At 52.4% G+C, this 24,189-nt stretch overlaps 9 protein-coding genes across 9 annotated transcripts; 5 read left to right on the top strand and 4 right to left on the bottom strand.

Moving 5' to 3' along the window:
- Positions 1-29: 29 nt before the first annotated feature.
- TRIVIDRAFT_40527 (uncharacterized protein) lies at positions 30-938 on the bottom strand (the record flags this gene model as incomplete). Its single annotated transcript, XM_014095289.1, has 1 exon — positions 30-938. One exon carries the CDS (start codon positions 936-938, stop codon positions 30-32), a length of 909 nt encoding a protein of 302 aa, XP_013950764.1.
- Positions 939-2,145: 1,207 nt separating this feature from the next.
- On the top strand, positions 2,146-2,963 carry TRIVIDRAFT_65679 (uncharacterized protein; the record flags this gene model as incomplete). The annotated part of the gene is made up of 3 exons (XM_014095288.1): positions 2,146-2,194; positions 2,356-2,720; positions 2,781-2,963. The coding sequence occupies 3 exons, from the start codon at positions 2,146-2,148 to the stop codon at positions 2,961-2,963; spliced, it is 597 nt and encodes a 198-aa protein (XP_013950763.1).
- A 501-nt stretch (positions 2,964-3,464) lies between these two features.
- Positions 3,465-4,524, top strand: TRIVIDRAFT_217008 (uncharacterized protein; the record flags this gene model as incomplete). Its single annotated transcript, XM_014095287.1, has 1 exon — positions 3,465-4,524. One exon carries the CDS (start codon positions 3,563-3,565, stop codon positions 4,487-4,489), a length of 927 nt encoding a protein of 308 aa, XP_013950762.1.
- A 393-nt stretch (positions 4,525-4,917) lies between these two features.
- Positions 4,918-6,126, bottom strand: TRIVIDRAFT_65681 (uncharacterized protein; the record flags this gene model as incomplete). The annotated part of the gene is made up of 1 exon (XM_014095286.1): positions 4,918-6,126. One exon carries the CDS (start codon positions 6,124-6,126, stop codon positions 4,918-4,920), a length of 1,209 nt encoding a protein of 402 aa, XP_013950761.1.
- A 487-nt stretch (positions 6,127-6,613) lies between these two features.
- TRIVIDRAFT_75344 (uncharacterized protein) lies at positions 6,614-7,850 on the top strand (the record flags this gene model as incomplete). Its single annotated transcript, XM_014095285.1, has 5 exons — positions 6,614-6,751; positions 6,816-6,875; positions 6,986-7,080; positions 7,137-7,349; positions 7,411-7,850. The coding sequence occupies 5 exons, from the start codon at positions 6,745-6,747 to the stop codon at positions 7,795-7,797; spliced, it is 762 nt and encodes a 253-aa protein (XP_013950760.1).
- A 1,356-nt stretch (positions 7,851-9,206) lies between these two features.
- Positions 9,207-11,211, top strand: TRIVIDRAFT_88010 (uncharacterized protein; the record flags this gene model as incomplete). Its single annotated transcript, XM_014095284.1, has 5 exons — positions 9,207-9,313; positions 9,494-9,517; positions 9,603-9,628; positions 9,710-9,806; positions 9,880-11,211. 5 exons carry the CDS (start codon positions 9,302-9,304, stop codon positions 11,056-11,058), a joined length of 1,338 nt encoding a protein of 445 aa, XP_013950759.1.
- A 3,943-nt stretch (positions 11,212-15,154) lies between these two features.
- On the top strand, positions 15,155-15,950 carry TRIVIDRAFT_41088 (uncharacterized protein; the record flags this gene model as incomplete). Its single annotated transcript, XM_014095283.1, has 3 exons — positions 15,155-15,405; positions 15,464-15,629; positions 15,819-15,950. 3 exons carry the CDS (start codon positions 15,155-15,157, stop codon positions 15,948-15,950), a joined length of 549 nt encoding a protein of 182 aa, XP_013950758.1.
- Positions 15,951-16,464: 514 nt separating this feature from the next.
- On the bottom strand, positions 16,465-17,288 carry TRIVIDRAFT_214452 (uncharacterized protein; the record flags this gene model as incomplete). Its single annotated transcript, XM_014095282.1, has 3 exons — positions 16,465-16,609; positions 16,706-16,798; positions 16,979-17,288. The coding sequence occupies 3 exons, from the start codon at positions 17,286-17,288 to the stop codon at positions 16,545-16,547; spliced, it is 468 nt and encodes a 155-aa protein (XP_013950757.1).
- A 1,983-nt stretch (positions 17,289-19,271) lies between these two features.
- TRIVIDRAFT_82766 (uncharacterized protein) lies at positions 19,272-20,738 on the bottom strand (the record flags this gene model as incomplete). Its single annotated transcript, XM_014095281.1, has 4 exons — positions 19,272-20,007; positions 20,067-20,562; positions 20,625-20,646; positions 20,717-20,738. 4 exons carry the CDS (start codon positions 20,736-20,738, stop codon positions 19,585-19,587), a joined length of 963 nt encoding a protein of 320 aa, XP_013950756.1.
- Between the last annotated feature and the right edge of the window lie 3,451 nt (positions 20,739-24,189).

Below are 24,189 nucleotides of genomic sequence, written 5' to 3'. Positions count from 1 at the left end.
ATTTTTTCTCTATGTGATATTCATATTCTTTATAGCTCGTCAAACGAAATCTTGCCTTGGCTAACATCGGGGTATACGTCAAACCTTCTCTGGTTGTTCAACGGGATGTTCTTCCGGGCTTCAGTAATGTCCTCGCCCACCAGCTCTGCCTGGACAATCGTCTCACTCTCCTCGGCCTCGACCAAGACCTTGGCCAATGGGTTGACAATCAAGCTGTGACCCCAGGCGTTGTAGCTGGCGCTCATGTCTCTGGCAGGGCTGCACAGGGCCACGTAGATCTGGTTGTCGACGGCACGGGCCTGAGCCAGCAGGCGCCAGTGTAGGGGGCCAGTGGTGAGGTTGAAGGCACCGGGATAGATGAGGGCAAAGGCGCCGCGGCGGGCGGCGATGGTAGCGAGCTCGGGGAAGCGGACGTCGTAGCAGATGGCGACGGCGATGGTGCCGTACTCAGGCAGGTCGACGAGGGACACCTTGTTACCGGCGCTGAGGACCTCGCTCTCCTTGAAGAAGATCTTGCCGGGGATGTCGATGTCGAAGAGGTGGACCTTGCGGTGGGTGCCCAGGAGTTTGCCGTCAGGGCCAAACGTAAGGCTGGTGTTGTAGTATTTCTTGGTTTCGGGATTCAGCTCAGGGATTGAGCCACCGACGAGATAGACGTTGTTTTCAGCAGCCATGGCGGACAGGGCATGGAACGACGGCGACTGGTCCTTTGTTGGCGGCGAAGGGAGCAGCGTCTCTGCGTATTTGGGGAAGTAGTCGCATCCATAGGGCGAGTTGAAGCACTCGGGCAGGATGACGAGCTTGGAGCCCGACTGCGCGGCCTCGGCGACCTTTTCAGCGGCGTGCTTGAGATTGGTATCCTTGTCTGCGCCAGAGGCGAGCTGGATGCACGAGATCTTGATGGGCTTCTTGAGCACCGGGGCGGGAGCCGACGACATCTTGCGGAGGAATGCGGAGCGGAGGAGGGGTGCGAAGGAGGCCTGGGGTTTGAAGAGGTATCTGGAGCTTTGCAATAGTGGAAGTCGGATTGCTTTTAGGGACGTTCGCATGGCGGAGAGGAGAGAGTGTAAAAAGAACGGGTTGCGATGATGAGGTGAGGTGAGATAATAGGCTATCTTACCTTTGGGTGGATTGAAGCCCGATAGCGATGCCGGAGGGGGCGGCGGTTCGGATCGGCTACGGAAGGGAGGCCGAGTTGTGCACTAAATCTTTACGGGGGACAACGGGGAGTGTGAGGAGGTTGTTTCTACATGTATTTCATAGGCAATGAGGGGGGTCGCGCATGTATCTAGTACATTATGCATGTCATTTGGAGCACTGGAAAAAAAAATTAGAGGAAGAAAAGTCGAAGACGGACGAAAAGAATCACAAAGGCAACGGGTCGATATTCACAGGGCAAAAAGACGCAAAAAAGAAAGGATACCATTTAGCAATTGCACGTTTCGATCGTGCGACCTCCGGGTTATGAGCCCGGCGCGCTTCCACTGCGCCAAATTGCTTTTCTTTGGTGATATGGTACCTTGCTATGACTCATGATATAGCCTTTGGCTACTCCGTACGCTTGGTGGATACGCGAAGGCGTGATGACAGCATCTGGCACATGTCAGTTCTGTTATCGTCGCTGTTATCGCACAATGTTCCCGTGCCTCTTATTAATGTGGCTCTTCTGCCGTGTAAGACATGTCGATGACGAATGGGGACTTGGAGGAGAGATGGCTGTCGCAGAGGGTGTCGCTTGCTGTGCTTTCATTGGAGGTGATGCCGAGCGGGCGTCATACAGAATGGATGAGGTGTCGCATTCGTCATTTGCAGCTGGGCTAGCATGAAGATGGCAGGGAGCGGCCGCCAAAGGTACCTACTAGTCGGACCATCAGCGGTAGACACCTAACAGTATCCCGCATGTAAAGACGCCGCTGCCTGTTAAGAGGCTAACTGCGGCGACTTAGGGGGTCACTTATTGAGCTGCCTGCTCTTCTTGCCAGGTACCGCAATCTGCCACAGCCTCAATCGGGCCAGGCAGCCTCCTTCATTTCTATTGCTCAATTCCCATCTCGACACCTGTTCACTACGAAAGAGAAATCCTACGTTTTTTTTTCTGTTGGCCTTTACTCAAAGAACTAGTCCGCGATCCGTCAGTGCTCAGCCATGACCCGGGTCTACGTGTATACAGCGGGTCTCGTGGCCTTTGTTGCCGGTACGTCATCGAAAGTTCCAAGCTGTGGCTCCAGTGTGAAGCTTTGTCGCGATGGGATCGGTCGCCAAGCAAAATTGGCAGCGCCTTGTCGCTACGTGGCAGAAAAAAAAAAAAAAGGAAGATGAAGAAAAAAAAAAAAAAAGACTAACTCGCGCGCATAGTCACGGCCATGATTGTTGCCTCCATCACTGAGCCCCATTGGGTTTCGTACTCGGTGACAACGACCAAAGGCGAGACGCTCGAGAAGCACATCGGGCTGCACAAGAGCTGCTCCAGCCTCGACGACCCCCACTGCCGCGATTTCCCGTCCAAGGAGCTGTGTCAGTATGGCGAGCGGTATTTCTGCTCCATGTGGCGGACGGTGGGCTTCATGGGCTCGTTTGTCATTGTTCTGTGCCTTGGTACTCTGGTATCCCTTGTGCTGGTCATGAGTGGCGGAAAGTACAGGCGCGAGACGGGGTGGCCGTTTGTCGCCGCTCTGCTGACATTTGTCTCCGTTGTCGAATTCATCATTATTTCCATTGTGGTGCGTAAAGATATGGTTGTACTGCTGTGGTAGGCCTTGGACTGACGTTTCACATCACAGGCATACTTGTACGACCATGACGACCAGTTTGCCGTTCCGGGATGGAACCTGGATGCTTCGTGGTATCTTGGCACGGTTAGCGCTGCGCTCTCTTTGATCACTGCCGGTGGCCTAGCCGCATCTGCCTATTTACTTCCACCAGAAGAAGGCTACGAGTTTCTCAACGACCCTGTTCATGCTTGAGTTTGAGTCGTCTTTGCGCTCTTTACGACTTTGTTTACACAGTTTGGTTCATTTTCATCGGGCGGCACTGGATTCTTGATTTCAACTTTTAAAATTCTTCTTCTTCGTTATTGGAAACTGGATGTTTGGTGTATAGCTTGGCGCTTGGGAGTTATTAAACACGGTGGGCTGAAATGAATTGAGAACCTGACGCTGTGGCGTTATTCAAACGCAAGATTACTGTGCTTCAAGCACAGCCGCGATATAATAATACAAGACATATTTGTGATAACTCGTGATACTTGGACACTCTCCTAAATCCCTGCACTGCTGCTGCATTTGTATCCTCATCCAAGGCCGTCGGCGGAGTCCGACTCTCGGAGTGAGCCCCGGATGATACGACGCGGCTTCCGGCGGGGTTGATGGAAAACATGGAGCAAAGATCAATATCACCCCACTTAGACACTTACACGCACACTCATTATCAAAAGTTCGCCGACGGCCGCAAGACGCTTGTAATTCCCCTGGACCTTTTGTTTTGTGTGCCTTTCTTCCCTTTCTTTCTTCAATATCGCCTCAAATCGATCTGTAAATCTACCCCCATTTGCCATATCTTCACCATGGCTGAACCAACTCCCGGGCTCACTCCTGAGCAGCTCTCGGCCTTCCAGAGAGATGGCTATCTCATCATCCGCAACGCCCTCAAACCAGATACCGTCTCGTCGCTCCTCAGCGAGACCAAGAGCCTGCTCGAGGGCTTCTCTCTCAAGGACCACCCGCTGACCCGCTTCTCCACGGGCGAGAAGTCGGACCACGTGGGCGACGACTACTTCCTCTCGTCGGGCGACAAGATCCGCTTCTTCTTCGAGGAGGACGCCTTTGACGACGCGGGCAACCTGACCAAGCCCAAGGAGCGCGCCGTCAACAAGATCGGGCACGGGCTGCATGTGCTCTCGCCGCCGTTTGCGCGGCTCATTGATGCGGCACAGACGAGGGCCGCGGGCGAGGTCAGTCCCGCGGCAGTGGCACGCGACCTCGGCTTCAAGGATGCGCGGTGCCTGCAGAGCATGGTGATTTGCAAGCAGCCCGAGATTGGGGGCGCGGTGCCGCCGCACCAGGACTCGACCTTTTTGTACACGAGCGCGCCGTCGGCCGTGGGCTTCTGGTATGCGCTGGAGGACGCGACGCTGGAGAACGGGTGCTTGAGCTTCCTGCCGGGGTCGCATCGCTGGGCGCCCGTGGAGAAGAGGCTGGTGCGCAAGGCGGGCGGCACGGGCACGGAGATTGTGGACAATGACGGGCTCAAGTTTCCTCCTGGGGATGAGTATGGCGGCGAGCAGCAGGGCGGGGAGTATGTGCCTGGCGAGGTCAAGGCGGGTGATTTGGTCTTGATTCACGGCAACATGCTGCACAAGAGCGAGAGGAACACGAGTCAAAAGGGCCGCATTATTTACACGTTTCACATCATTGAGGGCGAGGGGAGGACATATGATGAGAAGAACTGGCTGCAGCCGTCAAAGGAGGGTTTCACCAAGTTGGTTGCCTAGAGTCAGTTTGGGAAAATAAAAGGGGCTATCAACTTATGCTTCCCTTTTTTTTGTGTGTGATTTCATGTGCTCATCATGTCTTGAGGCAGTCTATCCGTCGCTCACGCTCTCTAATGATACATTTAGGCGTACACAGAACAAAAAAGGGGGAAGAAAGCTGAAGAAACCGCCATCACCCCTTTGAAGAAGAAGAAATAGGAAAAGAAAAAACAACCCGTTTAAACTTGAGTCAGCCCCATCCCAGGTATCATATAATCTCCCCTATGTGGCGTAGCCACATGCAAACAGCTTACACATAATAGCCCATTTGATGATGATGAAGAAAAAAATATTTGACATCGTACACGATATAAAAAAGAACTTTTGCCCATATCCCCAGTCGCCATGTTTTATGAGAGAAAGATGAAGAAGAAGCGCCGTTACATCTATTACTCTTCGTCTGAACTTTCGTCGTCTGAATCAGAATCTTCCTCCGACTCGGAAGATGAGGATGAGGATGACGAAGACGAGCTGCTGGAGGACTCATTGCCGCGATCAACTTCCATGTCGCCATCGTCCTCTTCGTCAGAGTCGTCTGAGGAACTGCTGCTGCTTGTATCCGAGTCACTCTCAGACTCAGAGGAGCTGCTGTCATCCACATTGGTACGCAGTTTTCTCCGCCGCTTGCTCATTCCATCGCTCGGCTTCACCTTGTTGTCGCCCTCGGTAGTCTTGGTGGAGTTGCTCTCGGCAATGCTCAGTGTTTCAGAAGAAACTGTCGTCGTGGTTGTACTGCTGGCATCGGTCTCCTCGCCTTCAGATAATTGGTCCAGCACCATTTCCGCGCGCATGCGCTTAATCACACGTCTGATGACATCATCAACGTCTTGCGACGATGTTCGGTATTCCTGCTCATCAAAGCTTTTTCTCTTCTGCCCGGCCTGTGAATGCAGCAATTGTGCAAGCAGCTGGTCGTACTTGATCTGCTTCTCCACAAGGTTGACTGAACCTTGTGGGAAGCCTGCGGCCCCTTCTGTGCTATCCTTTGTCCGTAATTCCATGGCAGTTTCTTGTAGTCTCGTGCGAACAAAGCCCTTGAGGTCTCGGATATATGCGTAAAAGGTATCAATGTTGGCGGAAGGAAAGAGAATAGGATCGAAGGCGAACTTGATGAGGGTCGATTGGTGATTCTTGTTAAACTTCCAGGAGTCTCGAGCAGAATTCCACAGACTCAAGTACTCAAGCGCAGGCTTGATATCCGCAGGGAGAGCAGAATTGGTAGCAGCAGCTTGCTTCTTCCCGGGGACCTTGGCCTTCTTGGGTTGTGGTTTGTCGGCAGGTTTCTTGGCGTCGTTGCCGCTCTTGGTGGGCGTCTCACCAAACGTGACAGACTTCTTCTTTTTCAGCAGAGGGCTAGAAACCGCAGGCTGCGATTCGTTCCGTGATTTTTTCAATGCCGACAGAGGTTCGCCCGCTGGCGGGGCTTCGGGCTTCCGCTTGGACGGCATCGACTGGGTTTGCTGGGTCCTGCTACTGCTTGGATGCCCAACCTGCAGGGTTTCATTTGCTGCTTCGGGTGCGGAAGACTGCTTGAGCTTCAGGCCCAATCTTTTCCAGGCCGGCGCACGAGCCGTCGATCCGTCGCCTGAGGGAACCATGTTGGGTGGTATGTGTGAAAGAAAATCTTTCTGTCGTGGTCAAAGGCTGAAGAGATGGCCTTTGAGTCGCAAAAGATCGTCAATTGGGCTCCAGTCGCGTGTGGGAGCCAAGCTCTTTGTCCTGGGACAACTCGGCAGCAGGCGGCTGTCAGCGGTTGAAATCGAAAATGGAGGCGATTCCGGTGCGAAACAAGCCAATGCAGGTCCCCAATGGCTTGCTGCAATCGTAAATCAGGAACTAATCGATATCCTGGAGAAGTTGTTCGCGCGCATTTGATCTCTTATTTGATTTCTGCTTGCTCGATAAGATGCCCCGCCGGTTTTTTTTTCTGGCTCCACAGTGCATATCGGTCACCGCGTCGAGAGTGGGGTGCCTCTTGCTGGGCGCCTCAGGCTCCAAGATTACATAAGGCGACGACCTCAGCCTTCCCAGACAAGCTCCCACTGCTCTAGGCAAGCTGTGCTAACGCGTACGGCCTGTAGAGCTACTGGCCCATATCGACGACATCTTGACTTTTGCGATTCCCTCGCTTTGATTTTGATCCAAGGTGCTTTCCAACAGCTGCTGCGAATACATCTCCTCGACATTGCCCTAGATAGGGCCAACATACCGTCACCATGTCTGGTTAGTTTGGGTACATGGCAGCTCTCCCCGCCAAACATCATACTAACTTGCAACACCCTCATAGCCAGCGCATACGACCGACACATCACCATCTTTGCCGACAATGGTCGTCTGTACCAAGTCGGTAAGTTGAAATTTCCGAGTAGCAAGGCCGATCCGAACGCAGGGCTCGATCTGCATCGTTCACACCTAGACATCTAGCCTGAGCCAACCCGGCTGACATCTCCAACACAGAATATGCCTTCAAGGCAATCACAGCCGCAAACATCATGTCCGTAGGCCTGCGAGGCAAGGACTGCGCCGTTGTCTTGTCACAGAAGAAGGTTCCCGTACGTACTTTGGCCACGGAATGCAACATGGCAGCGAACTGATGTTGAGAGCGCAGGATAAACTGATCGACCCCTCATCTGTCTCCCACATCTTCCAAATCTCGCCCTCTGTGGGATGTGTCATCACAGGCTCTATTGCGGACGCCAGAGCATTTTCCCAGCGTGCTCAATCAGAAGCTGCAGAGTTCCGATACAAATATGGTTATGAGATGCCAGCCGATGTCCTGGCCAAGCGACTGGCCAACATCAGCCAAGTGTATACCCAGCGTGTAAGGACAACCCCTGCTATCGGGTGAACCTTTGGAACTACGTCACTGATGCTTCTACTAGGCTTACATGCGACCCTACGGTGTTGCCACCACAATCATCAGCCTAGACGAAGAGCGGGGGCCCCAGCTGTTCAAGTGCGACCCGGCCGGATATTTTATCGGTTACAAGGGCACTGCCGCCGGACCCAAACAACAGGAGGCTATGAACCACCTGGAGAAGAAGCTGCGAAACAAGGAGCATGCTGAGGGATCCTGGGAAGAGGTTGTCGAGCTGGCCATCACAACTCTGAGCACAGTTCTCAGCATGGACTTCAAGAAGGGAGAGATTGAGATTGGCATTGTCGGCGGCCCTCGGGCGGATGGCAAAGAGGGCACAGAGCCAGGCTTTAGAAAGCTCACCGAGGATGAGATTGAGGAGAGATTACAAGCCATTGCTGAGAAGGATTAGTAAATCGTATAGATGGGTTAATGAAGCAACGTTAGAGACGTCAATTTCTGCCGAAACAAATGACTGTAATCACAGAGCCTAGCCTCCAAGACTGCATTAGCATTCGGTCCTATTCAATAAGGACAATTGGAAAGTCGATGCCTTCCAAGTGCTAATCACCAGTGACATTTTCCTGGTTTTTAAAAGGGTGCCTAGAGTATCCTGTAAAAAACAAGGTGCGATGATCTCATTTCTGTAGAGAAAAAAGGTTGCCTAGACAAGCGGTAGGATTATTCGAGGCAGCCCTAATACTGATCACCTAACACATACGAGTAATGGAGGCACTTCGTACTCCGTATTCATACTGAACACATGTGATAAGGGATGGCCACTCGTACTCGTAGCCGAGAGACACAGTAGCATTGAATAGGACAGACTCGTACAGTACGGTGAGAATCCAGGCAACCGGGTAAAGGAGAAGCCAAGGTTAATCGTACCCTTAGCTCATGTGACAGGCACTCATAATCCACACGCTGACTCTTAGACTGTCCGGGGAACTGTGATAGTGAGCACTGCGGCTCTGTTGCTCTGTATTTCGGGATTCAATAACCCGCCCAAGGCTATTGAAGGTGGCAATTTCGTGGTAGCTTATGCTGGCGCTGATGCCCAGGGAGGCACAAACGGGAAGATGAGGCGGTAATTGGGATGGATTTGATATGGGCCCCCGCTGGTGGAGGCTAGGAGCAAGGGCTTCTCGAACAGGGCGGCAGGGGGGCTGCGGAAGACGCATCTTTTATTACCCAAGTCAGGCGCTATTCAGTGTTTAATAAAGCAGATCTGCATTTGATTGGGCGTTTGGTGGCATTGTGATTATCAAGCGACCACTAGGCAGTAATTGGGCTCGAAGCTGTCAAGCTACCGGTAAGTTGGTGCCTTGGTATGAGACGTTGATACACCATTAGTAAGAGGCATGTGCATGCATCTTGGGCGAGCCAAATCACATCCGAAGAAATTGGGCGGTTTAGAAAGAAGAACAGAGAGAAGACACAGAGTTTGCAATAGTAGCAGAGCAGTATAAGGCATCCTAGACAATCGGCACTCCCCAGAGCAAAGAAAAATTGCCCCTGATGAGGAACCCCTAAACCAGGTAGGACAGTTAGCACAGAATTTCCCCTTGGAAATTGTGCTGCGGTTGAGCTGGAGACAAGGTCATTTTGGCAGCTCCCAATTAGGACTAGCGCCACCTGCCCTCGACAACTATAGCGCTAGACCGGATCATCCCGTCGCCGACTACACCCGAAGCGGTACTAATTTTCTGTTTATTTTTCTATGTTGATTTTGCGACTGCCTGCCGCGCCGACTGGCCTCGACTGGCCTTTTTTTTTTATTACCCAACTCCTCCCTCTCTTCCTCTCCTACAACTCCCACCTCTTGCATCTCTTCGCATCTGAAGCTGCAGCAACTCGATTCTCCTATCTCCTTTTAATACCAACTTTTTCTTTAACTTCATCACTCAGCCTTCAAAATGCGTGAGATTGTGAGTTTGTTTTGGCATTCCCCCCCACCTTGCGAGCTGGCGTTGGGAGCTTTCTCACGCGCCCACCCGTCCTCAATGGGCACCCGAGCTCCAAATCTGGTGACCTAAATTGAGAACCAGAATGCACACATCTATGAGATAAAGAATAACAGCTGACATGTGCTCTTTCCATCGCTACAGGTTCACCTCCAGACCGGTCAGTGTGTAAGTTGCTTATCCCTCTGCCCCTCCTTGGGCGCTGCCCCCCCGCACAAAAACGCGACCATCGTGATGCTGACAATTTTCTCAGGGTAACCAAGTTGGTTCTGCCTTCTGGTACGTTCCCCTCTAAAGAGCAGCGATGAAAAGCTCCAATCGACGCGTTTTCGACGAATCGAATACTCATAATCATTATAGGCAGACCATCTCTGGCGAGCACGGCCTTGACGCCAGCGGTGTTTACGGTGGTACTTCCGACCAGCAGCTCGAGCGTCTGAACGTCTACTTCAACGAGGTGTGTAGATTTACCAGCACCCGGCGGATTCAAATTTGACATTGAATTATGGGTCTAACGCTACTTCCATTAGGCTTCTGGCAACAAATATGTCCCCCGTGCTGTTCTCGTCGATCTCGAGCCCGGTACCATGGACGCCGTTCGCTCTGGCCCCTTTGGCCAGCTGTTCCGCCCCGACAACTTCGTTTTCGGCCAGTCCGGTGCTGGTAACAACTGGGCAAAGGGTCACTACACCGAGGGTGCTGAGCTGGTTGACAACGTTCTCGATGTCGTCCGTCGCGAGGCTGAGAACTGTGAATGCCTTCAGGGCTTCCAGATTACCCACTCCCTGGGTGGTGGTACCGGTTCCGGTATGGGTACCCTGCTGATCTCCAAGATCCGTGAGGAGTTCCCCGACCGCATGATGGCCACATTTTCCGTCGTTCCCTCTCCTAAGGTCTCGGATACCGTTGTCGAGCCTTATAACGCCACCCTGTCTATGCACCAGCTGGTTGAGAACTCGGACGAGACCTTCTGTATCGATAACGAGGCCTTGTATGATATCTGCATGAGGACCCTGAAGCTGTCCAACCCTTCATACGGCGACCTGAACCACCTGGTTTCTGCTGTTATGTCCGGTGTCTCTACCTCTCTCCGATTCCCTGGCCAGCTCAACTCCGACCTTCGTAAGCTCGCCGTCAACATGGTGCCGTTCCCTCGTCTGCACTTCTTCATGGTGGGCTTTGCGCCTCTTACCAGCCCTGGCGCACACTCTTTCCGCGCTGTTTCCGTTCCTGAGTTGACCCAGCAGATGCTGGATCCTAAGAACATGATGGCTGCCTCTGATTTCCGCAATGGCCGCTACCTGACCTGCTCCACCATCTTCCGTGGAAAGGTTGCCATGAAGGAGGTTGAGGACCAGATGCGCAGCATCCAGAACAAGAACTCCACCTACTTCGTTGAGTGGATTCCCAACAACATTCAGACCGCCCTCTGCTCTATCCCCCCCAAGGGCCTCAAGATCTCCTCTACCTTTGTCGGTAACTCTACCGCCATCCAGGAGATTTTCCGCCGTGTTGGTGAGCAGTTCACTGCCATGTTCCGACGCAAGGCTTTCTTGCATTGGTACACTAGCGAGGGTATGGACGAGATGGAGTTCACTGAGGCTGAGTCCAACATGAACGATCTCGTCTCCGAGTACCAGCAGTACCAAGATGCTACCGCCGATGACGGTGATGAGTATGAGGAGGAGGCTCCCGCTGACGAGGAGTAAATGTCACCGACCCGCTGGCATTGCTCTCAGCCGCTGATGGTTGGAATAAAAAATTCTTTGTTTTCACCGGGGTTAATTGTTAGATGCAAGCCCCTTCTTTTGTGAATAAACTATACTATTTTAAATAGGCTCTTCAATAATACTCGTGGGCCCAAATGTTGTATTTCCAGTCTTGAGTAGGAGTGATTGGCATATTTTCAAAGCTTGTGTATCTCTTAGACGTGGCTAACTATTATCGACTTGGTTCATGGCGATGGGATGGCGGGTGTAGCAGCAATGTTCCTCGGCGTGGCCAATGTAACCTCATAAAGGAATTTCATGTTTTGCAGCTGACGAGAGGACGATTATATTGTTTGATGTGAGGACGGCATCCTCTTGGCTGTTTGTAGCGAGCAGTTTAGATAATGCCTTCACAGCGTTGATGCTTACAAGGTACGTACATGCTATGATGTGTTAGCTTGGTTGGTGTGTACTTGTTTATAAGATGAGGGACGACTTCAAGTCAAAATTAGGCATCGTAGGTCCATTTTTGCAAGACATTATATTGCATAGAGATGGAGTGTATGGAAATGGAGAGTATAAAAATAAAGAGTATAAAAATAGAGAGTATAGGAATAAAGAGTATAAAAATGGAGAGTATAGAAATAGAAAGTATGTAGACTAGTAGCTATTTTGAGAAATAACTCTTATACTAACAGTTTCAAACCGATTACCCGAGGCAAAATTTCCGTCTAATTTTCACAGTGGAATGTTTTGTTAAACATGTCAATCTCCAAATAAGATTGGTAGCAGTTGTATGCAGAGGGAATATAAAAACAGAGGTTTCTCTAAATCTTGGCGTTAGGCTTGATGCTATTGTAAACGGGCCGTCGGACGGAAATGTTGCGGTTTATATCGTGTAATGGCACGTATTCATGTACTGAAATGACGGGACGTTACACCCAGAACGTTCTAAAGGTAAACACCAGATATTGTACACTATAGGTCAGCGGTAGCCACCCATCCAAAGGCAGCTGTGCTTGCGGGCGCAATCACCTGAGTGGGTTTTGCCAACGGGGGGCCCGTGATTGCACGAGATCCGAGCTATTCTAGGAAGAAAAACAGGGCAATCGCCTTGTGATTGTCCCCATCTCGGCAGGTGATGGATGCTTTGAGGATGTCATTGGCTAGGGACAGGCATTGCTGTCACGGTGGCGTTCATATGAGGGTGTGCCGCCTGGTTGACAGCTCGGTTGAGGTAGGGCGAGCTTTTCTAGGCAAAGGCGGTTGCTGTCAAGCAAAATCTATCCCTTAAAGGGGGTTCTGTATTGTTAATGTAATTAGTAGACCAAAGGGGGAGGGTGGCGGACGAATTCACACCCCCGAGTTCATGTTTCTGCTTAGCGTAACGGTCTTCGCCTTAATTTGATGCCACGGCTCGGAGGGAAATGTTGCTAGAGGACAAGAGGCGTCAAGATGGCCAAGATTGGCGATGTGCTAGGACAGAAACGATTAATAATCTCCATAGCTTGATATCTGATGCTGTCATAAAGTTAGATGTAGGCAACGACTCTTTGGTTGAGTCTGATATGTTGAGGGCAACGTTGCAGTGTTTGTCTCTCTTCTTCCCCATCCTCTTTGCTATCCCCCTGGATTTGCTGATTACAATCAATGTATTAGCTGGATTATGAGTCAATGTCTTTTCTGAATAGCAGTCATGCCGTTGTCTTTGTTAAGCTTTGTTGATGATAGCTGAATGATCCATCCTGACACGCGTACGGACATGGCCTCATTACGAAGCCGTAAGCAAACACGAAGGAATGATTCATCGGGCATCGGTCAAGCCATGTATTCAGCTGTAATTGTATCAACAAGGACATGGCTGCGTGCTTGTGCATCGCAGCCACGGCAGGTTGCTTTGGGCAAGGTGAGTCTGCGTGTCCACGGCGTCGAGTAGGCAGCAGCCTCGTCTCAGATGCAATCTCCAATCATAGCCCCCCGATCTGATGCTGCAGTCGTCGGGACTTGAGAGACAAGATGCAACATTGCAATTGACCCTTGCCGTGAATCATCGGGCGATGATCACGGACGAGTTCAGCAGGCGACGGTGCCAATCGGGCGCAGCGCCTCGAGGCATGCAGATTGACTTGGAGATGCAAACGCCAACCACGAGCTCGGTGACGTGTCTCTGGATCATCCGCACTGCCAATTCGAGGCGTAGCTTGGATTGTAAATGTTGCAGTTTCTGCGATGGAAGCAAAAAGACGGCAGAAAAAGGAAGAGGAAAGAAAGCAGAGGCAAGGAAGGAAGCGTTGGCGGGCACTGCCTCTAAAAAAACTCCCTCCCTCACGGCTTAGGCCGGTGTTGGACAAATGGGCAGGGCGCAGCGGGTGTCTCTCCAGAACCTGCCTCTTGTTTGACATGCATCACAAACAACGTCTTCGGCTTTTGAAAACCCACGATGCATCTGCAGGCCACGACGGGCTGCCATTGGCTGCTCTGGCTGATCCCTGGCACACGCAGCTCATGCAGGGCCCATCACTCTGGCTTCGTTCGGCAAGGCTGCGTGTGGTAGCGCCGCTGAGCCGGAGCTGAGGCGTCTGTTTGGAAGAGGGCGAATGCACACCATAGGCCCGATCATCAACGGCCGTCCCCACTGGGCAGGGGTGTTCAGGCGAGGATCCAGTTAGCCAGAACTCAGACACGACACGACAGCATGCCATTTGATGGTTTGCTCGTCTCTGGGAAGCTAGACGGCTTCCCGCTGTGTAGCCCGTCGCATCGCATCGCATCCATCCCAGTGCGTGCTGCTGCAGCAACAGCCTCAAACGAACCGCGACCTGCTGCTGCTCCTGCTTTAGCGGTGCGGCGTGCATCTAACGGCGCTGCCGGGACCCCTCCCCTTGGTCACGGCGAATCGATGGCCTCATGCACAGGTCCCTTGGGTTGACCCACGGAACGGGGACCAGAGCGTGCCTCCCCCTGGCAGGCGAGGCTTTCCTCTGCCTCGAGTCGTTAGCCTCGTCTGGCTCTGCCTGGCAGTCTGCTGCTGAGATCGACGGGGCCCGGTACTGGCGCAAGAGTCACCCACCCACGAATGCGAGCCCAGCACCACACAGGCGCCCAGCCTCGGACCTCAGGCTGGCATCAAGGGGCTAGGATAGGGCTGACAACGGCTCCGGTTGGACGGCTCCCGATTGCCAGCTTGTCCGGGGTTCTTCAGGTTTGAGCTTGCAAAGAGCCACCGGGGTGGAGGTGACGGAGAGCGCTCTCGTTGGTGTTTGTCAGAGGGCAAGTGGTAGCTGAATGGTTCAGCCTGGTTACCCTCTTAGGGCCTCAGATTCATCCGTCCGCCAAAGCCCAAGTCCACCGTAGCTTTGTAAGGCCGAGATGGGCATCGAGCCCTTCAAGGCCCAGGCGAGAACTATGCTGGATCCTCCGACAACACCGGACGGGGTCGATCATGGACGAAGCATACAAAAGGATGGAGCATCTCGCTCGTCGAAGCAAATCGAGCATAGCATCCCGCAGAGTTCTTCTTCGCTCGCCACGCTGAACCAAGCTTCGATCCCGACTACTCCATATTGCCACGCTATCCACTACAGAATATTGAGTTGATAGTGCTTGTTTTCAGCTCAGCATCTCGAATCTTCAGCTTCAACGGCCTTTGTCTATCTTTTTTTTTTCCACTCTCGACTTCGAAGACAACAAAGCGTCACCGTTGCGAACGGCGTCTATCGGCCGAGAGCCATTGTTGCGTCTCTTCACCTATTTCCTTGTACGGAAATACCAACTAGGCTTCTTTGGCCCCCCCTTTCGCGCCTGGCCCCCAAGTCTCATCCGGAAGCTTTTCCCACGACACCATGGACGGATGTAGGTCACTAGCCTCTTAGCGAATTGCTTTTATTGTCCCGCTATTCCTCCCCCAAGCCCCAAGTAAAGCACACATGCAGACCCGGGCAGCACGCCCCCCCTTTAAAGGTTCGGTATATGCGCTTTACGCGTGATACGAATCCACTTCCTCATACAAAGCACAACCCCAGCGGGCCTCTATTCGTAAAGATAGCCATGGCACATCTCAATTCAACCTTTTGGTGAGAACAGTCACTAATTCAAGATGCAACGAGAAGTGAACGAGTGCCGCACTGCCCGTGTTGCCGAAGTCCTCGCCGACTTCCGAACCCTTCAGTACTATATCGCAGCCGGTCCTGTCGAGCCAGAAAACGAGGAGGACTACTACACTGAGGGATGGGCTGCTTTGCGCCAGTGCACCGTCGACGGCCAATACATCCTCGACGTGGCTGCTGATACCAGGGTGCCTGCGGCCCAGGGAGGAGAGGAGGAGCAGACCAGAGCCGAACTCCAACAGTGCGTTTTCTTCCACCAAGCAGATGAAGCATCGAATCAACTAACATGGCATCCAAAGGGTTTTGCTAGACGCCTACGCCCGGCGGCACGAGGGGCAAAAGATTCTCCTGAGGCAGGCGGCGGCGCAGCGATGGATCGAGTACCGAGACCAAGTCTTGCAGGGCCAACGACCGCATCCGGGGAACCATGCCCAGCTGCAAGCCTTGGATAACCAGCTTCGAGCGGTAAGCTTACCTTCACTTGCACCCCCCAAAAGGCTCCCTCCCTGTTCCGTTCCCTTGGACGCAGCCTTTTCTCACGGGAAATGGCGTCTCCACTCGGTACATGTCGGGAAAAAACGAAAATCCTTTCTTACCAACATATGCACGGCCAAAGTAGTGGGGAAGTAATGTAACTAATTCCATGTTTCTTAGGAGCTGGCTGCCATTACTGACGAGTACGTCTACGCCGAGCTCTTGACCGCGGACCAATCGCAGGGTCGTTGGACAATGGAGGATCCGAGTTTGCGAAGAATCCAGCGCTGGCTTCAGGCTCGACAGCGATAATGTGGCCCGAATCATCAGGCACTTGATACTCCGAATACAGGCTGATTCAACAGCTACATCCTACCTCGCCTTCGCTGCTGGCATCGATAACAACTATTCCTCTCCTGGGGGGAGGCACCGCTAACACCACCACCACCTACCACCATTCAATTTTTTTCTGCAACAGCCTTGCGCAGCAGATGCTACAAGGTCTCTTTTGTTCGGGCGAGGAGTTTTTTTTTTTTTTTTTTTTTTTTTTTTTCAGGGTGTAATTTGGCGTATGGGCATGGACACAAGGTTCACAGGCAGCCACAGGGCAAAGGGATACCTTTTTCTTCTCTTGGTTATATTTTGGTTGTTTGGGCGTCCTATTTACATAGGCATGGCGTGACACAAGACTGCATGATAGAAAGCAGTCATCTTGAGGATACAAAATTGGAGGACATACGGGACATAGAATTTCTTTTCTTACTAGGGCTGCCTGGAGCAGCCTCTCTTTATTCTGAAGCAATTGCGTTTTTTATTTTATTTTTCTACAAATAAATTGATTTTCACTGAAGCCGCTGGTTCATGATGTCATTGAAACAACGCTTGATATACCACGATGCCTTTACTTCAGGTCTTGCTCTGAACACACAAGGCGATTCCCACCAAGGACAAAACCATGCCAATGCCGGTTTCTTTTCCCTCCCCAAGGCCCTACGATTAGCTCTTTGATCTTTGATACTACTACGGACCGACGTTGATGCTCGTTGGGTGGCAAGACTTGCACATACCTCTACTAATCACTTTACCCTCAACGAACCACTCACCCAGAACGGTAAAGAGGAAGGCCATGGCATTCACAATCGGGACGGTAAGACTCAGCTCTAACAGGTGGCCAAAGACGGGGTCAGATCTGATGCTCTACTAAGAGGGAAAATCTCCCTCTGGCTAGCCCAACAGGACGGTTAGGTGTGGAAGGGGGGAGGGAGGGGCGCAAGGAGATCTGAGACCCCGGGAGGCCTTTTCGGAGGACAAGGTGAGACATGGGGTGTTTTGAGACTCACCGGCCTTGCCAATGAGGAGGAAGAACCAGACACTGCCGGTAAGGTTGAGGACAAGTGGGACGGCATAGCGCGGGTTGCGTAGCAGATCGAGGACAGCGAAGAAGGCGCCATAGAGCTTTGAGCGGAGCCAGCTCTGCTTGACGGCGGGGGAGTCGAGCAGCGGGTGAGGCGCGGGCTTGTGGGTGCGGGCGGCGCGGCGGATGAAGGGCGTGGTGAGGCCCCAGGCGAGGCCGACGAGGATGAAGCTCACGACGTAGTTGATGGCGGGGGGCCGGGCGATTGGCTCTTCTAGGGGTGATGACGAAGACATTTTGCTCTGTGTCTTTTTTTGGCAGGATGGACAAGCTTTTTTTCTTCTCTGGTGAGGAGGGTGGGAATTAGGGATAGCGTGCTTGTGGGTGTTATTCTTTGCGATATTACTCGTACATAGCCTCGTGGCTCGTTTTTTGGTGGAGGTGGGAAAGGAGAGAGAAAAAAAAAAAGAGGCTACGCTCCAGGTTACTCATACAAGATCGAAACGCAACTGATTCGGGACACTCAGATGGGCAGCCTGGGCCGGTGATTGGCCGGTTTACGCCCCAGCGAGGACGTTAGAGGTGTGTTTTAGCGCATCTCCAGCGGCCGTGGTGGAGCTTGTTTTGGGTTCTGGGTTATTGAAAGTTTGGTTTGCAGGCAATCCAGGCGCTAGGCGGGGCGGCACGGGCACAGCCTTTCTGGCCATTTTTGACGTCAAGAAAAGGGCTAGTCGGTTTGCCACGCGATGGTGCAGCATGCAGGGCCGGCGAGAGCGATTGGAAGCTTTGCCGGAAAGGAGCATGGCACATGGTGGCGAAATGGCAGTTGGGTTGAGATGCCTGTGATTGGATTTGCTGGAGATGGGAGAGGCTAGGGACCTAATAGACCGCGGGCTACTAACGGCTACACGTTTGCGCTGCCGGGCTAGCCAGCACTAGCAAGTCAGTAGTAGGTAGAACGTAGGTACTACTGGCATTTGACTCCATCTCCAAGACCCGGAAGAAGCCCGCACTGCACTTTTGATGCAACTTTCTGCCGGGCTAAGGCAAGGAACCAAGGCACGGAAAACCCAGTCTAGCAGTTAGTTGCAACGGCTGTGCCCGAGGCGAAAAGAGGCAGCCAAAGGACCCTAGATCCCCCCCATGGACTCGAGGCTCTTGACGGCCAAAGCTTTTGAGTGCAGCAAATGTCAGTCATGCCCCTCCAGCCAAGGCTCGTAAACCCGGCGGAGTCACGCAAAAAAGCGTTCCTTGCAGAGCTGTTCCCTCTGTCCCTGCTGTGCGTACGAGTATTACGACGTGATATGATATCGGATGACATGGATGACGGAAAGGGCCATCACAAGACCCTGAACCCTAATCTATCGAGCACTATCAATATTTTGCACGGGAGTCCATTCAATAGTGGCCTTCCTTCCATTGCTAGTACAACTCCCCCCTACAAAGGAACAAAGGCACACCCAGACGTAAAAATGGGGGTTTTCCAGGGTCTGCCCCAGTCCGACCACTAGCGCACCCGCGTTCATCCCTGTCCAGCTGGAAGTTCCCAGCGCCGTGGCCCTCGACATTCTAAAAACCTTGAACGACAACAAGAAAGCCGCCCAGCCAGTCGTTTTACCCCGAGGGCCCGGCACTCCATCTAGCGAGAAACAAGGACAAAAAAAAAAAAAAGCTCATAGACACACCTCGCAGGGGGGAAAAGTGACAAGGGACGCGGAATTCGACAATCCCTGGAAGGGTGCCTTGGGGCGTATGTGTGTGTGTTGGCAGGCAAAGGGGGGATCGCCATGTATGTTGCTCCTACTGACAGATCATGAACACATGGGATTGTCCTTGTGGTGCGGAACTTGGCCAATCGGTTTATTTTGGGCCTTGCTTCGTGGATTTGACTCTCCTGCAGGTGCAGGGCGTTTTGGAGGGTGCCTAATATACGACGCAGAGGCTGAGCCAAGCCCTGACTTACCCGGAACCGCATTTGAACCCCGAAAGCCGTGCTGCTTTACTTGCCGATGCTTGTTCATCACTCCGTCGTGTGTTTTGCTGGGAGATGAGCTGAGGGAGCCTCAAATGGCTACAAGTTTCGAGGCCATCTTGGGGTGGTGCTGCACCTCTACGGCTGAAGCCATCACCTTCAGCTGTCAAATCGGCGACACCATCACGGATTACAAACCAGGCGCTTGGCATAAAATTACTCATTCAAGGTCTATAGCTGATCTTCCACGTTCAAGCTTCGACATATTACATGCATATGCCAAAAAAAAAAACTCGCATGACACCATCACTAGCATTGGACCGTCGCCGGCAATAGACACGGGCAGATTCTCCCCACCGCCATCCCGTGCAAGTTGATGCCTCCTCTTGCGCTTCTGATCTGGGGAAGCGCAAGTCCTGCATTCCAAGGCTCACCATATCAGAGGCAAAAGGCGGCGCCAATCGTTGTATTCGAAGAAGAGAACAAAGGCGAACCAAAACATAAGAAATACCATAACGCCGCGCCAAACCATCCATGACTCTTCAATTTCAAGGTCCATGCCATGCCATCTACTCCCTGTATTATTTGGTTGCGGAACCCAACGATGCATCTTTGGGATTCTAGCGTGTCTCTGAATAGTCGTTGAGTGCTACGCAGACAGCTCCTCTGTGATGGCCGTTGTATTGGCGTATGATTTGCTGGCTGTGCAGTTCCCATAGTCGTGCGTAGTGGTCTGAGCATGCCGTCACTAGATACGCCGAATCTGCACTAAACGCACAATCCCAAACCCATCGCTGGTGCCCCGTAAGCGTAGCTTCTAGGGGAAGCGGGCGCGCCTCGTCAGATTTGCCGTTGACCTGAGGCTTGACGTCCTTGATCTCCCAGATCTTGGCTGTGTGGTCGGCGCTGCACGTTGCCAACTTCTTCACATCGGGAGAGAGGAGAATACGGGTAATATACTCTTTGTGGGCGCTGAAATGCGTTACCGGGAGCAGCTCTGTCTGATCATAGTTTTGGCGGAGGTGCCACACAAACACATTGCCCTGGCAGAGGTTAGTTAACCGACCTTGGAAACCAAATTGACTCCTTGCGTTCAACATACTGCCGTATTCGCGGCGCATAACAGCGTTCCGTCACTAGCAACTGTCACGCTTGATACCGACACGTCCTCTTCAGGAATGAGCTCGTGCGCGCAAGTGTTCTCGGCCAGATCCCAGATCCTCACGCTGCCTGACCTGTCGCAGCTTATAATTTCGCCCTGGTTCGGGTGAATGACCACGTCGTTGGCTGGACAGCCATGGTTATAGCTTCTCTGGATTGACCCTGTTCGCGTCTCCCAAATCTTAACAGTGCCATCTTCGGAGCTCGTCACCATCCATTTGCCCTCGCAGTGGAATGCCACTCCCGTGATGTTCCCCGTATGTCCCTCAAATGTAAGCAGAGGATTAGGATTTGTCGATTTGATATCGTAAAGCTTGACCGTGTGGTGACCGGCTGCCGCAAGAAACCGCTTGTCGGGGGAGATACATAGGCGGTTCACCTGTGAGTCTGGGTGCTGGATCGTCCGCGAGCAAATCCCCGATAGTGCCTCCCAAAATCTGTGTTGCGGGGAGTTAGCATTGCGCGTGAAGCAACGTCCCTTTGGCGCATGCCTGCGAACCTGATGGTGTGGTCGTAACCAGCTGTGTCGTCATTAGCATTGAAGCTCGCGATAGCTGACGAGAATGGGAGCGGGAACGGGGCAGGACCAACCTGTGCACAAAATCACGGACATGGTGGCTGGCTTTGGCACCTGGCGCACCGAATAGCTGCCTGTTGAAGCGATAAACTGAAGCCTGTTTGATAACGATGAACTGAACGGCGCGGCTGAGGCTCTGCTGAGGTTCGAGGCGAGGCTCAGTTTGCTGTGGTTGGGATTAGGTAAGTATGAGCTCAGTAGCCGTTGTTTCAGCGCAAAGTTTCGGCTGGTTCCATTATTCCGAAGAAAAGCCGCAGCGACTTCCTAGGAAGTCGGCAAGCTCACACAAGCTCGCAGCTTCCGAGATACATGACTGGATGGGAAAAGAAGCTGCCTGGGGATACACAACCAACCATTTTTCATTTTCCAGCATCATCAATTGTAGACCTGCAGCTCGTGCAGCTCGTGTTCCTTCATTCCTTCACCAATGGCTTTCGCTCGAAAGCACGTGATAAGCCGCAAATGCGCTTGCCCGCCGATTCCTCAATGGGGCCGACTCTAGATGGTTTCATACACGGCATCGTCTCTTGCATTCATTCGCTCCTCATATGCCGATACTAGCATGCTGGGCTGTTTCTGAAGTATCCGAGTATATCATATCATTGGCAAGTGACTTTTGAGCTGGATACTACGAGCAACGCCTGGGCTCAGCTATTGGATGTCCTTCTGCCTTCGTCGCAGTCACTCCTTCTCTGGAGAAATATGCTCAGCGTCCCATGACCTTGACGTGGGACAAGAGACGACAGCGCGCATGACCTGGTCAGAGAACAACTTCCGATGCAAGTGAACTGTGGCTGTGAAAACTATGCTCCTCGACTACCCCTTCCCTGGATTGGATATTCATCCGCCACGAACGAATCTGAGACTGACAGACCTTGGCGAGAGTATCCACTCCGTCAATTTGTTTCAAATTGGGGCAGGGAAAGAAGCGGAGGAGGGCAAAGAAAAGAAATCTGACGACGTATTAATCCGCATACAGTGGATTATCTTCGTTACATGAGCTCGCCCAGTTTAAATTAAAGAGTCACACATACGTGACACACTGGTATATTACTGGGCCACTAGCAGACATGTTGCCAAACGATCCCATTTCTTGTTGAGAAATTCAAGCTGGACCTTCCTGCGACCTCAGCAGGTATGAACGCCCCCATCCTTTTCTCCTTCCATGTAACCACACTATGAGGCTGAATCCTCACGTCTGTTCAAACAAAATATACACCAAAGTCATGTACATAGATTCGATGATATGGAAAATCCTGCTCAATGCCGGCTAACCATCCTGCTCAATGCCGGCTAACTGCGTTTTGAATAGACACCCGAGGATCTGTGGCTCGAGTCTGGATGGTTGCTTTGTCCTGATGATGACGGGCCAGCCTGACGAGCAAACGGCGAAGCTGGTATTGACGACAGATCTGGATAACCAGGAGGGACCATCCTGACAAGCGAGCCTCTGCAGTACTCGCAATTAAGCCTTCAACTTCAGTTTCAGCAAACGGATCTCTTAAAGCATACGGCATGTTAAAACGTACTGTCTCATACTGCACATGTCGCAGCTTATTGGCACCATGCCTGCTTTCATGCCAGCAGCAAATTCAGAAGACATGGCTGGATATGATAGTCTGATGCCCGTTATTTGGCAGGAGACTTGATTTTGAATTGATGAAAGAAAAACCGGCTGATAATTTGAGGATGACTGGAATGAATGCTCGAAGGGTTGATTCTACTTGAACGAAGGTGCGGCGGAACCTCTGCTTAAGTATTCATCTCTACGTTGCCAGGGATTCAGGAGCCTGGTCGCCATTACATCCTGTTTGACTCCATGATACGCTATCCGAAGGCCTATGAATCCTTTTGACCGCCTCAATTATCTTCGACCATGGTTTATGCCATCACACCGGCTGCAACAAACCTCACGATGGCCTCTATCCAGCTTGTGTGGTTGCCTCGGCATATAGTCGAAGCAACTAGGCTAAAAGCAACGTGATACCGACCCGCTTGGTTGGACATGGATTTTCTATGGAATCATATCTACTTGAGCATCAAAAAGCGCTGAGGCCATGGCCTATATGCGCCACTGTCACGGACGAGCGCTCGGCAACGTCGAACAACAGTCTTACCGCCTCATCATGTTCCCCTCGCCTTTTTCACCGTCGAATGGGAAGAAGCGTGACAACTGCCGCTCTACCATAAGTGAGCCGATTTGGGTGTTTAACTGCGACAATGGACCCGTCCACTGTCCTATCTTAACCCGGACCGTTCCATTCTGTGCGCTGGAGCAGAGATCATGCAGCCACCCGTGATGGCTGATCGGCCCCCTTCTCATTTGTCAATAACCGGACCGGTCAGCTCGTTGAGGATTGCCCTGTCGGCCCAACTCGCTCAGCCGGAGACGAGATATATTGTGCGAGTTTCAGCCCCAAAACGTGCGTCTGCAAGATGACGATTTTCCTCGTCTTGGCAGTTGCATGGCATTCGTTGTTTCGGCACGGGAAACGCGGCTATTGCACTTCACAGGGCTCATGCGAACGGCTGATTATTGGAGGTGCGCCCCTGGCTGTCTCGACGGTGATGGATCCGACGCGGTGGCTTGTGTTCCCAGAGCACAAACAACATGCAGCTTTCCCTGGTTGGATGCTTCCCGCCGAGAAAGCAATAACCCAGATGGCTCAAGCGCGAGAAACCTTTGAGCTTCAGTCACCAGGCCTATATCGGCACCCCTTCTTGGCTCCCTCGGATACGAATTTGGACCACACAATACGGGCCACGAGTCAAAATCCGCTCTGTGTACCCTCTGATGCCCTAAAATGACACCAGACCGACCAGTGTATGCCGTCAGTCGCAAGCTCTGCAGTGTACTCCCTGTACCATCGTTTATTTCCCGCCACAAAACCATAGCTGACCCCTCAATGATCGAATCATGGAAAGCTGCATCAGGCATCAACCGATGCGGATAGCCCTTCCGAACCTTTTCGACCGGCCCGCCACGTGGGGGCTGTTGATCCCTCGCAGACCGGTCTCTTGGCCCTCTCTCTATCTCGCGGCCAAAGCTCCTTACCGGCTTTTCCTCTGTACACACACCCGTCATGGCGGCGCGCATTGACACTTTTCTCGGATCAATGTTCCGATGTGTGCGGTTATTTGCTTCGCCGAGGGAACTCAGACGAGAGACAAGGAAGAGAAAAAGAAGGAGAAGAAGAGACACAAGCCGACACGAGGGTAGCATTGAAGTAGCGAGAACCTGCGCTAGTCGGGGGGAAGGCCTTAAAAAAGGCGGCCACTGGTTTCTCTCGCTGTTGCAATACGAAGTTGACTACCCCCAAGAGCCACCTTGCCAGCCCATGAGGCGGTGACTCGAGCTCGTCTTGTCGACACCGAAATAACGCCCCTGCGGGTAAGCGTTTCGGTCGAGAAAATGGTGTATAGGTACACGACTGTTGTTTACTGCAGGGGGGCAGGCTCGCCATCTTACTCGCCAGACCGTTTCCGA

This window comes from Trichoderma virens (assembly GCF_000170995.1).
Source record: "Trichoderma virens Gv29-8 chromosome Unknown TRIVIscaffold_90, whole genome shotgun sequence".
Taxonomy (NCBI): domain Eukaryota; kingdom Fungi; phylum Ascomycota; class Sordariomycetes; order Hypocreales; family Hypocreaceae; genus Trichoderma; species Trichoderma virens.
This window is presented reverse-complemented; position numbering and strand designations above follow the sequence as displayed.